Source organism: Emys orbicularis, chromosome 1 (assembly GCF_028017835.1).
Source record: "Emys orbicularis isolate rEmyOrb1 chromosome 1, rEmyOrb1.hap1, whole genome shotgun sequence".
NCBI classification, from domain to species: domain Eukaryota; kingdom Metazoa; phylum Chordata; order Testudines; family Emydidae; genus Emys; species Emys orbicularis.
The window spans coordinates 151384438-151398043 of NC_088683.1; the positions used below are offsets into that span (position 1 = coordinate 151384438).

Sequence of the window (13606 nt, forward strand, 5' to 3'; positions counted from 1 at the left end):
CATCCCAATACTTCTAGTTGTACCCCCTTTGCCACCTAATATAATTTCTCTCTTCCTTGGTGTGAACACCCTGCAGATATGTTCGTACTATTGTGCCCCTTTACCTTAGATGTTGCTTTCACAAAACATATATCGTTAACGTATCTAGTCTTTCCTTGTCAGTGAGTCCCTCCAGCCACCTAACCATTTCTGGTACTTTTCTCTGAACTACCTCCAGTTTGCCAGTAGTTATTCTTGAAATGTGGTGCTCAGAGTTGAAATACTCCAAGTGTGCTTGCACCAGAGGCACAGAAGAGGGCTATCACTTTCCTGACTCATGAAGTGATGCCTCTGCATATACCAAAACTATATTGGCCTTTTTACTGCCTGTTACACTACACACAGATGTTTAATTTGCTGTCTGCTGTAGCTTTTCAAGGTCTTTTTAAGCATCTCTCTGTCCTAGGATTCTCCTCCCACTGAGTGTATTTTGGATTCTTTTCCCCAGACAAGTTAGCTGTGTTTTCCTGCTATTTTCTTATCCTGTTATTTTCTGTCCCAGTCTCAGCTCTCTGTAGGTCTCTTTCTTATTATTTCTCTGTCCCATCTGGTATTCACTGCTCTTCCCTAGTTATCGTCTGTGAGTTTCATTAGCCATGCCATTTACTTCCTCTTCCAGATTATTCATGAAGATTTTAAATAAGATTGGACCTGGAACAGTCCTGCTCGACATCTCCCCACCTTCTACTTTGCCATTTGCCAGCATGATTTCTTTACAGTTCTTCAGACAGTTCTTAGCTGCACATAGCAGTTCTCATATCCCAGTCACTTTGAATTATGACTGAGAGTGAGGGCAGGTCTACACTTATAAAGCTGCAGCACTTTAGTGAAGCTGCTACTATGCTGACAGGAGAGCTTCTCCCGTTGGTGTAGTTAATTCACCTCCGCAAGAGGTGGTAGCTATGTTGATGGGAGAAGCCCTTCCCTCAACATAGCACTGTTTACACTGGGGGTTAGGTTGGTGAATCACACAAACACCTCATAAAATATTGGATCAAAATCCAAGTATGATACAACTCCTGTTTTCTCTGTAACCATTTATATTGTATATCACAGGAGCAAAAGACAGCCAAGTTTGTTGGCAACTTATTCTTCATAAATCTTCAGTGCTGCCTTTTGCTCACGGTTCTGTTGCACTTGGGATTAGATGTTAGGTTTTGAGGAATTGTAGCTTCAGCTTGTGTGGCTGAAATGCTGACCTTATGTTAGTTATTTTCCTTTTTCTACCTAGATTTTTTCTTTCATTTTCCTTCATTATTCAGAGTCACAGATGACTTTGCCATTTATTACTGGGCAGCTTTAAGACATTTATTTATATACAAATAAATAGTTTACATTTTAAAATCTGTCTTCATTATGGTTGTTTTAAAAAATTTTATTGATTGGAAAATAAAGTCAGTAATAGCTCTCTCATGCCCTCTCTCTCCAAGTTTGTCTCTTTCTAGGTATTTATACTGATTAGTCATCTCAGTAGTAGCCAAGTTCTTCCTTTAGCATCTTCCAGCTCGGGAACTTTGAGGCCTTAACATTAATGAACTGAGCCTCACAATGCCTCTGTGAAGGTACCATTGGTAACTATAATTCTCCCCACTGTATAGGTGGGGAACACTGAGGAATGGAGTGGAGACTGGTTCTGTTATGGCTGCTCTGTGTGAATCCACTGAGTTGTGTGTGGGAAGGAGAAGGAGGCCCCAGGAGCACTGTCTACCCCTTAGCACACCTTGGCAGGAGGCGGCTGCCAAAATGCTACTGCTGCCTGTGTTCTCAGAGTGCACTGGGGTGGGATGTGTCTGGGCATAGAGGGAAGTGGGGAGACGTGGAGAAGGCCTGGCTTCCCTTCCGCCCCATATACCAGCCATTGTGGAAGTGCAGGCCTGTGGGGAACACGTGCTATATCTGTCTTTCAGCTGCAGCAAGTACCGCTGCTCAGCTCCCTCCCTCCCTCAGTGCCTCCCTCCACACTGCCTTGTTACTGACAATATCCCCTCCCAGGACACGTAGTCCACTAGCAGGAGCCAGAAGTCTGGGTGGGGTTGTCTGTCTGCTCTGGAGAGAAAAGGGCTGAGGAAATCGCCCAGATTCAGTTTCTCTCACCCTCCCCTTACTGCAGTGCTCCCTGGCTAAGCACTGGGCTGGCAACATCCAGTGACAACAGGCCACTCCGAGCATGTGGAGTATTGCATCCTTCAAGTGAGGAAACGGGAAAGCACAGAGATATAGAAAGGCTAGGGGAGTTGGGCAGGGCAAGGTGGTGCTAGGGAGAGATACAATCTGTTTTCAATTCCATATGCTCCAGGGCTTCTTGGCTTTGAAGGGTTCAGTTTTGTAGATGAAGTTTGGGCATATAGACCTAGATTTGAATTTGTAGAGAAAGTTCAAGGCTTTGGTGATGGTTCAATTGTGGGATGAAGTTTACAGGTTTTGGGAAAAAATTTTGGTTTTAAAGTAAAGCTCCCTGTGTGTGTTTTATGGGGTAGAAGCTGGAGATTCAGGTTCTGGGGTGAAGGTTTGGGATTCATGTTGTGGAGCAAAGGTTTCCAGGTAAAACTTTGAGGTTTCCTGCAGAGGCATCAACTTTCTAATGTACCAGGGGGTGTTCGACCCTGTAGCTCTGCCCCAGACCCCACCCCACCTCTTCCTGCAAGCCCCACCCCCACTCTGCCTCTTCCCACCACCGCTCCACTCCCGCCCCCACTCTACCTCTTCCTCCAAACCCCCACCTCCGCCTCACCTCCTCCTGCCCCACACCACATTCCACCCCCTCCCCCAAGCTGCCCAGTCCTCGCTCCTCCCTCCCCCCAGTGCCTCCTGCATGCCGTGGAACAGCTGATTGCGATGGGTGGGAGGCACTAGGAGGGAGTGGGAAGCTGGCTGCTGCAGCACCCACCATTTTTTCCCCATGGGTGCTCCAGCCCTAGAGCACCCACGGAGTCGGCGCCTATGGCTTCCTGTACAGCACACAGGACCACTTCAATGGAGAAAGGTATCCAGAAAAAAAAAACAGGTCTAAGAAGGGAGTGTGGTGCCTTTACTGCCCAGAATATTTACAGCATGTAACGGGAAGCCTGGGCAGAGTCAGAGACTAGCACTTGGGGGAATCCTTCACTGCTCCACAGCACCTGTGTGCTGGCTACATGGTGCAAAGGGGCTGTAGAGTAGCCTTTAGGATTCCTGAGGAATACCCGGGTACATGGGACCCCATAAGAGCTCTGCAGATGCCCTGCAGGATTCACCAGTGCTGGGGGCATTCTGGGCCAAGAGCAGGAGGAGTCATGGACCAAGGATTCCTACGCCTGATTATTCCCCAGCTTCAACAAGGCCCTTAGGGACTACAGCAGCTGAGGTGCATATTGAGGTAGATCTGGGGTCTGATCTTACTAGTTCAAGGACTGAACTGGCCCCCAGGATCAAGCAGACACAAGCTTCCTCCCCTTGTTCTATTTGCTGGTCTCAGTACTGCCAGAGGATGAATCCCCTTCTCAGCAGGGCATAGAAATGGTTTCTTATACTTTTAAGGCCAGAAGGAGCCATTATGATAATCTAGACTGAACTCCTCCATAACACAGTCCAGAGAACCCACCCAATAGTTTCTGCATTGAGCCCATAACTTCTGGATGAGCTAGAATGTACCTTTTAGAAAGTCATCAAGTCTTCATTTAAAAATGCCAAGTGATGGAAAACTCACCGAATCCCTTGGTAAGTTACCTTCAGAGTTAAAAATGTGCGCCTGAGTTCTAGCCTGAATTTGTCTAGCTTCAGGTTCCAACCACTGGATCTTTTTATGCTTTATGCTAGATCAAAAATATCTTCCCGTGAACCAACCAAGTGACCTCTTAGCGTTCTCTTGGATAAACTCAATAGTTAGCTTCTTATGGTTCTTACTGTAAGGCAGGTTTTCCAGACCTCTAATTATTCTTGTAGGTCTTTTCTGAGTCCTTTCCAATTCTTCAACATCATTTTCAAAGTGGATAACAGAACTGGAGCCAGTATTCCAGTAATGGGCTCACCAATGCTGTATCCTGGGGTATACAAATCTGCAACCAGTTCTACTTTTTTGCCCAAGGGTTGCAGTGAAAGACTATTCCAGGTGTTCAAATGCATCTTAGGCTACTGTATTGGTACAGCTATACCAGCAAACCATTGATAGAGATGCAGCTTATACCTGCAAAATCACTTTTTGCTGATATATCTGCATGTACACTAGGGCTTTTGTAGCATAGCTATCATAGAAATGTAGGGCTGTAAGGGTCCTCAGTAGGTCAACTAGTCCAGTCCCCTGCACTGAGACAGGGCCAAGTATACTTAGACCACCCCTGACAGGTGTTTGTCCAGCCTATTCTTAAAACCTCCAGTGTGGGGGATTCCACAACCTCCCTTGGAAGCCTGTTTGAGCTTAAACTATCCAACATAGTTAGAAAGTTTATCCTAACATCAAATTTAAATCTCCCTTGCTGCAGATTAAGACCATTACTACTTGTCCTACCTTCAGTGGACATGGAGAACAACTGATCACCATCCTCTTTATAACAGCCCTTACCACATTTGAAGACAGTTAGCATATTCTCCCTCGTGCTTCTTTTCTAAGACAGAACATGGCCAGTTTTTCTAATCTTTCCTCAGAGGTCAGGTTTTCTAAAGCTTTTATCATTTTTGTTGTTCTCCTCTGGGTTCTCTCTCATTTGTCCACATTTTTCCTAAAGTGTGGTGCCTAGAAATGGACACAAGACTCCAGTTGAGGCCTCTTGTGTCTAACATACAACACTCCTGTAAATACATCCCAGAATGCTATTAGCCTTTTTCACAACTGCATCACATTGTTGACTTGTATTCAATTTGTGATCCAATATAACCTCCAGACCTTTCCAGCGGTACTACCATCTAGACAGTTAGCTATTTCAGGGTGTGAGTTTTTCACACTCCTAACCCACAGACAAAAATTCTTTAAGTGTAGATGAGGCCTTATTTTGAGCTGCCCAGCCCCTTGTGTGTATCATCCCAAGATTCCCCCTCCTTGTATTACTTGGTCCCCATCTTAAGACCATAAGAACAGCCATACTGGGTCAGACCAAAGGTCCATCTAGCCCAGTATCTGTTTTCCAACAGTGGGCAATGCCAGATGCCCCAGAGGGAATGAAAAGAACAGGTAACCATCAAGTGATCCATTCCCTGTCGCTCATTCCCAACTTCTGGCAAACAGAGGCTAGGGACACCATTCCTGCCCATCCTGGCTAATAGCCATTGATGGACCTATCTTCCATGAATTTATCTAGTTCTTTTTTGAACCCTGTTATAGTCTTGGCCTTCACAGCATCCTCTGGCAAGCAGTTCCACAGGTTGACTGTGCATTGTGTGAAAAAATACTTCCTTTTGTATTAAACCTGCTGCCTGTTAATTTCATTTGATGACCCCTAGTTGTGTTATGAGTAAATAACACTTCCTTATTTACTTTCTCCACACCATTCATGATTTTATAGACCTCAATCATATCTCCCTTTAGTTGTCTCTTTTCCAAGCTGAAAAGTCCAAGTCTTATTAATCGCTTTTCATATGGAAGCCGTTTCATACCCCTTTTCTGAACCTTTTCCAATTCCACTATATATTTTTTGAGATGGGGCGATCACATCTGCACGCAGTATTCAAGATGTGGGTGTACTATGGATTTATATAGAGGCAATATAATATTTTCTGTCTTATTATCTATCTCTTTCTAAATGATTCCCAACTTTTTGTTCACTTTTTTGACTGCTGCTGCACATTGAGTGGCTGTTTTCAGAGAACTATCCACAATGACTCCAAGATCTCTTTCTTGAGTGGTAACAGCTAATTTAGATCCTTTCATTTTATATGTATAGTTGGGATTATGTTTTCCAATGTGCATTACTTAGTATTTATCAACACTGAATTTCATCTGCCATTTTGTTGTCCAGTCACCCAATTTTGAGAGATCCTTTTGTAGCTCTTCACAGTCTGCCTGGGACTTAACTCTCTCTTCTCTGTCTGTATCTGTCTCTGTCTTGCTCTCATGCACACAACTCTCTCCCTTTCTCCGATTTTTTTATTTAAAAAGCCAGCTTCAACATCAGCTCAAGCCACAAACCTTGCCCTCCTAGAGAGGTAGGGACTCAGGCTTGGTGGCAGCTCACAGAGCCCTAGTGCTGATGGGGCATGACACGCCAGATAGTTGCAGGTACTTTACGAGAAGATAAGCCTTTATTGTTTTCTTTCTTTCCCCCTTCCCCATGCTTTAAAATATACCATTACTGCCCCCAGCTGAACACAGGGCAGGCCAGATCACAATGGAAACCCCCAGCTTCAGAAAGGGTTCTTGTTTACATGTACAAGCCTAATTGCTAGAATTGAGGCCAAGGAGAAATTCTCACTAGTATATTGGCAGGTGCCCCAGGATTTTTACCTGCCTCTGGAGCACTGCAGGGGAACCATCTGCTTAAATAAGCTTGGCAAACCCAACATAGTTGGTGTCTCCCAGTTGCACGAACAGGGCAGGAACTGGGAACCATGCTGCCTCTGGCTTTGTCATAGCCTCCAGGCAGCCAGCTCGTGGAGGTGCACCTGGCCAGGCATCAGGACATATCATAAAGTGCCTGGGATCTCCTCTCCTCACAGCCTGATGAGTGGGATTGTGTCTGGCAGAGCCCCAGGGACTGCTACCTGGTTTCTTTGATGAAAATTTTACAGTAGAAAGCTGCACAATGGCTGGGGAAATCTGCAGACTCTACAACACTGAATTTTGCTATCATACTGAGAAAACCTGGCAGGAATAGTGAGTTAGCCTGGCAGTCTCTCATCTCTGAATGTCAGGGTATCACATGCATGCACCAAGCTGCTGCAGCATCTCTCCTCCGGACACAGGTGAAGATGGAATAGCAAAGGGTGCTCCGAGTTACAATTGAGATGTATTGGCAGAGCTGTGTGGAGGGTACCCAGTCCTGAAGTAGCAGGAAAGCAGTGTTTAAAGAGAGGGGCCTTCTTGTGCTAGCAAAGGGGAAGGCAGGGGAGCAGCTTCTCTCTGCCGTTTCTCATTTCTCTCTCATCAGCCTGCTCTCAGCCCACAATCTCCCTCCATGGGGGATTGTAAAGTAATGCACATTGGAAAAAATAACCCCAAGTATACATACAATATGATGGGGGCTAATTTAGCTACAACTAATCAGGAAAGATATCTTGGAGTCATCGTGAATAGTTCTCTGAAGACGTCCACGCAGTGTGCAGCAGCAGTCAAAAAAGCAAACAGGATGTTACGAATCATTAAAAAAGGGATAGAGAATAAGACGGAAAATATCTTATTGCCCTTATATAAATCCACGGTACGCACACATCTTGAATACTGCGTACAGATGTCGTCTCTTCATCTCAAAAAAGATATACTGGCATTAGAAAAAGTTCAGAAAAGGGCAACTAAAATGATTAGGGGTTTGGAACGGGTCCCATATGAGGAGAGATTAAAGAGGCTAGGACTTTTCAGCTTGGAAAAGAGGGGGAATATGATAGAGGTATATAAAACCATGAGTGGTGTGGAGAAAGTGAATAAGGAAAAGTTATTTACTTGTTCCCATAATATAAGAACTAGGGGGCACCAATTGAAATTAATGGGCAGCAGGTTTAAAACAAAGGAAGTTCTTCACACAGCGCACAGTCAACCTGTGGAACTCCTTGCCTGAGGACGTTGTGAAGGCTAGGACTATAACAGGGTTTAAAAGAGAACTAGATAAATTCATGGAGGTTAAGTCCATTAATGGCTATTAGTCAGGATGGGTAAGGAATGGTGTCCCTAGCCTCTGTTTGTCAGAGGGTGGAGATGGATGGCAGGAGAGAGATCACTTGATCTTTACCTGTTAGGTTCACTCCCTCTGGGGCACCTGGCATTGGCCACTGTCGGTAGACAGGATACTGGGCTGGATGGACCTTTGGTCTGACCCAGTATAGCCATTCTTATGTGGGCATTCTTATATTTTAAGACTATAACTTCATAGAAATTGCCGATAGTGGTTCAGAGACAAACACATAAATATCTGAAAGATAGAAACATATATACAGTCTTACTGCTCATTCGTCCATGCCTTTGTGACCTCTGACCAACCCACTCCAATCTTGGCCATTCTGCTTAAAGACTTCAGTGAGCCAACCGGAAAACAAGAAGTCTTTCCTCCCGTCCAATTCTTTTTTAAAGTCCTGAGTATATTAAAGAACCGTGACAAAGATCAGGCAGCCTTTCCTCCCTCCCAACCATGCTTGTGGGAGCAGTAAGAAACCTCCCTCTTCGTGGCAGCGCTGGCAGGCCCAGGACAAGCCCCCAGCATTCCTCCCACCAACGAAAATACCAGAGGGAGAATCCAGAACAAGACCCAGTGTTTCTGGACAAGAATGTTCTTGGTGCGCAGGATGGGAGAGGGGCTTGAAGGGGCTACAGGGGCATGGGGTGGTGGGATTCTGAGATGGAAAGTTGCTTCTAGATACAAGTGTGGGAAGCGTGTGTGTTTGTGAGGTGTTTGGGAAGATGGCGACCACCCTTAGGAACTGCAGGGAGGGGTCTTGTGCTAATGAATGAGCCACTGTATATAAAGCTATTATTACCCCAGGGATGCTGGGTGTCTCTAGGTGCCAGGCTGGCTCAACCCAGAATCTTCAGGGATACAGCTGTGGCTGGGTGGATTGTACAGGAGGGTGTTCGGGGGGCTTGCCCTCTCCCCTCTCATTGCCTGCACAATCCCCCTGCCCCTGAGAATTTTCACTAGTCAGAAATCCTGGGTTGTGGGAAGGTTCCTGCAGGAACTGTTGTGGGGCAGGGGAAGCAGAGAAAGTCACGCTGTTCTTCAGGGTGTTCTGAGAATGGAAAAGAGGCAGGGCTGTGGCCCCCATCCACTCCCCACCACTCTCTCACAATGGCACAATCTGTTCAGAGCATCTGTCCCTGCAGCCAGTGGGGTCCATGCCTCATTATGGTTCCTGCTGCCTCCCTCCGCCATATGCTCACCATAAGTGCTGGGAGAGAAAGAGTAGGGCCCTTAATCCCAGCAGCCCCCTTGCCACCTGGGGGAGTCCATCTCCCCCCTCACACATGCACCCCCATCTGTCCCAGGTAGCACAACACTCCAGGCAGTGAGGGCAGCAGAAGGGCAGTCCTGTGATCCCTCCCCCAACTAAGCTACTGCGGATGCTGGAGCATTGGCGAGAGAGTCCTCAGGCTTCTCTCCGAGGAGCATGTGTAGCAGGGCTGGCTCACTGACATCCCCTCCTCCCACCGGTTATAGGGGCACATCCTCTTCATCGTCCTCCTCCAGGTCCGTGGAGCGCAGGCTCAGGTCCTTGAGGATGTCTGAGATGTTCTCAGCAGCAGGGCCAGACAGCTCCATTTCCTCCAGCTCAGCGTCAGCAGCTGAGACAGAGTGCAGCCCCTTCCCCTCCTCAGGGAAGGGCGGGGGCTGTGGGGAGGGGGAGCTGGAGGGCAGTGGGCTCCCCATCCCTGAGTCTGCAGCTCCTCTCACAGGCACCACACAGCTGTCCTGCCGGCTCCACACCGGTGAAACCTGGCTACTCTGCTCATTGCTGACCGAGGTCCGATTGGTGTCTCGGAAGCTGGCGAGGGGTGGACGGAGGCGGACACCAGAGCGCGTGGAGCCCTCAATTGCCTTCTGGAGCTATTGGAGGGGCAGAAGGTCAGAAGAACAGAGAGGGAATTAAAGGGCAGCTGATAAACCACAGCACAACAGTTCAGCTACTCTCCAAAATAACGGGGCAGGAGACTAGCCCCTGGAGAGATCAGATTTTGCATTGCTATAGTGCCTTTCATCTCACAGCCCTTGGCAAACTCCAAACCTCAGTGTAGCCACTTCTGGGAGGGACACTGGCTAAACGGATCCAGCACGGGCCATACAGGTAAGAGCCCGTCTCTCACAAAAAGGACTGTCACTAGGGGATCTTTAATATCCATGTAAAGCAGACAGGACCTTGGTTTGTTAAGGCTCCTTCTGAAAAACTCACATCCAGGAACACAATTTCTCCCCTCAGAAGGGAAAAGGACTAAGTCAGTGCTGCCAGGACTTGAAACTGGAATGCCTGGAAATGTACTGACTGCAGAGCTGAAACTTCCATCCCAAAGCTGGTTCTCATCTGCTGTGGGATATTGCGATAACACACAGAATGTCTGGGGCTGAGCAGGAGGTGGGAGTGTCTGCATGAAAACTTGACTGTATTTACCTCTTCCAATGCCAGCACTCCCTTCAGCTTCCCCTTACTGGTCACATAGGCATGGCTGAGGCCCAGCAAGGAGAACAAGGTGTGTGTCTGTGGGAGAAAACACAAGAGAATCTCCATTACCAGTCACCTAGGGCTTGATGTCCTCAAAGGCTGGGAATGAGAGTCTTGGCGCTAAGCCTAGGCCTGAGATCCTCTCTGGGCTCCAAAGCTAGGAGTGGGAATCCCAACTCAAATTCCTTTGGGTTTGGCGCCACCCTGGTAAGAAGCTGCCCTAGGAGTGGGAAATTTAATGCTAATCCTCAGTGAGTAGCCTCATTGCACTTGCAGGGTGGTTAGTGGGACTCCGGGGGACCTGGAACTCCTGGTATATACCTGTAGTTAGCCCAGAGCAGCAGTCCCATACAGCTTAAATATTCCTTTTATTCCTGGGACTTCTAATCAGCCAGGACTCCCCTCAGGTCACACTGGTGCAAGCTTGGAGTGCTTTAGGGACACCCAGAACATTCTCACACCAACTCACATCCCCACACCTGGCATATGGCTACGAGAGTGCAGATCCCAGTCCACTCAGGGACCAATGCACAGTGGGGTAGATCCTGCTGTGCTTTGGAGCTGATAGTGGATCCCAGCAATGATATAATCAGTGACAGACCCCTAATAAATACAGTGATAAAGGCATGCAGATCCCATTGCACTCCGAGGCAGGGAGTGTGAATCCCAGTATTCATGTGCTGGGATGGAGGTCCCTGGTCCCAGAGGGGCCAGGAGTGTGAATCCCACCCCCACTGCTGCATATGGATCTTGCAGCACGCAGATGGGCTAATGTATGAAACCCATCATTATTGTATCATTGCTTTTACAAACATCTGAGGTGCTGCACTCAGTGCCTAGGAGTGGGAATCCCAGTGCTAATGTGTGTGTATCTAAACAGCCCCCAGAGGCTGGGAGAGGGAATCCCAACACTAATGCAATGGCTGGTGGATCCTAGTGTGGTTCTCTGAAGCTCTTTTATTAAACTAATCTGCTCATGTTCCAGGAGACTGCAGTCAGACACTGTGCTGATGGGAGTTCAGTGAGCTTCTCAGATAGAGACGGCGACAGAGAGAGAGCAAAAGAGAGAAAAATGCAAAGCGAGGGGAGGGAGACGGGGAGAGGGAAGGGGATGAGCCCTAGGGTGGGCTAGCACAGAGACAGACAAGTTGGAGAAGGATGGACAGTAGCTGGGAGGGAAGTCAGACCCACCTTGTGCAGGGAAGTCCTCTCCACTAGCTGAAAAGGGGAGGGGTCTATGCGGCAGCTGTCAAAGCACACCTCCTTATTCAGCTCGTCCTGCTTCCATGCATCTATCTGACACAGGGAAGAGGGGATCACACTCACAGTGACCAACACTGCTCCCAGCCCATACTCCAAGCCGCTCCGGTCTCCTACTGCTGTTTCCCCCTCCTCCTCATCTGCCGCCCCCAATATATTATTCCTCTGAGGTTTCCCATCCCTCCAGCATGAGCTGGGGCCTCCCCTTGGAAACGTGGTGGTGCTGCAGCACTAGAGGTGCCATTGATTGACATGCCCCCAGCAAGGGTGACACAGTGAGAAAAGCAATAGAGGGTCCTGTGGCACCTTTAAGACTAACAGAAGTATTGGGAGCATAAGCTTTCGTGGGTAAGAACCTCACTTCTTCAGATGCAAGTAAAGAAGAAGTGAGGTTCTTACCCACGAAAGCTTATGCTCCCAATACTTCTGTTAGTCTTAAAGGTGCCACAGGACCCTCTATTGCTTTTTACAGATTCAGACTGCTGTTTCCCCCTCCTCCTCATCTGCCACCCCCAATATATTATTCCTCTGAGGTTTCCCATCCCTCCAGCATGAGCTGGGGCCTCCCCTTGGAAACGTGGTGGTGCTGCAGCACTAGAGGTGCCATTGATTGACATGCCCCCAGCAAGGGTGACACAGTGAGAAAAGCAATAGAGGGTCCTGTGGCACCTTTAAGACTAACAGAAGTATTGGGAGCATAAGCTTTCGTGGGTAAGAACCTCACTTCTTCAGATGCAAGTAAAGAAGAAGTGAGGTTCTTACCCACGAAAGCTTATGCTCCCAATACTTCTGTTAGTCTTAAAGGTGCCACAGGACCCTCTATTGCTTTTTACAGATTCAGACTAACACGGCTACCCCTCTGATACAGTGAGAAAAGTAGCCAGGAAGGTGAGGGCTTCCCCAGGCCTGCTTAGAGGGGATGAGAGCTCCCTGTCTCTCCTTCCTGAGCTCTCCCTGCCCCAGTCACTTCAGGATAGGCTGCCCCATTTCCATGGGTTGAGGGGATAGTTTCTCTCAGGATGGCCTCTCCTTGTAGCATATGAGCATATCCTGGCCACTGGACCTTCCCAGGAAGGAGACAGCTTCCAGGGGTGAGAGGAGAACCAGCCCCCCAGTCCTCATCCCGACTTACCTCCTCTGGCTTCATTGTATCTATAACCTCTACATACTCCTGGGGAGAACAGAAAACACAGCCACGGTCAGCGAAGGAGTACAACAGCCCTAACTCCACAGCAAAACCCTGGAGTGCAAGACCCCCTTATTCCTAATCTCAGCTGTATCGCCCACTTTCCAGCAACTAATCCTCCCTTCCCCCCCCCCCCACCCACTCATCCCTAAGCCCAGAAAGTCGCCATTATACTCAGGGTCCCTCTCTTCCTGCTAGGGTGACCAGACAGCAAATGTGAAAAATCGGGATGGGGGTGGTAATAGGAGCCTATATAAGAAAAAGACCCAAAAATCGGGACTGTCCCTATAAAATCGGGACATCTGGTCACCCTACTTCCCGCTCACTCCTAATCCCACTGTGCACCCCCCAGATACTCAGGGACCCCCATCTTTCCCTGGGTGTCATTGTCATGGAGGGTGGAATCTGTGCACTGGGATGCTACTGACCTGAACACGGGTGCAGGTCCTGGTTTGGTGTGGGGTTTTGCTTAGTCTGCTCTTGATGCCTTTTGGACAGCCCCCTTGGCCTATACTTTCTTAGGCTACGTCCTCACTACGTACGGGGGGGGGGGGGGGGGGTCGATTTAAGATATGCAAATTCAGCTACACGAATAGCGTAGCTGAATTCGACGTATCGGAGCCGACTTACCCCGCTGTGAGGACGGCAGCAAATCGACCTCTGCGGCTCCCCCGTCGACGGCGCTTACTCCTACCTCCCCTGGTGGAGTACAAGCGTCGATTCGGAAATCGAATGTCGCGTCCCGACGAGACGCGATAATTCAATCCCCGAGAGATCGATTTCTACCCGCCGATTCAGGCGGGTAGTGTAGACGTAGCCTTAGATCTGAACAGATCATCATGAAGCCTGCCTCAG

The 13606-nt window shown here is 48.2% G+C and overlaps 1 protein-coding gene across 1 annotated transcript in view; it reads right to left on the reverse strand.

Moving 5' to 3' along the window:
- Positions 1–9302: 9302 nt before the first annotated feature.
- The window catches only part of CLCN1 (chloride voltage-gated channel 1), a 107383-nt gene continuing 103079 nt past the window's right edge, over positions 9303–13606 (reverse strand). The window contains exons 22-25 of the mRNA XM_065417202.1: positions 12698–12736; positions 11497–11601; positions 10255–10341; positions 9303–9695 (exon numbers count right to left, since the gene is read on the reverse strand). Coding sequence (XP_065273274.1) covers positions 9303–9695; positions 10255–10341; positions 11497–11601; positions 12698–12736 — 624 coding nt within the window. The remainder of the gene's footprint in view (positions 9696–10254; positions 10342–11496; positions 11602–12697; positions 12737–13606) is intronic.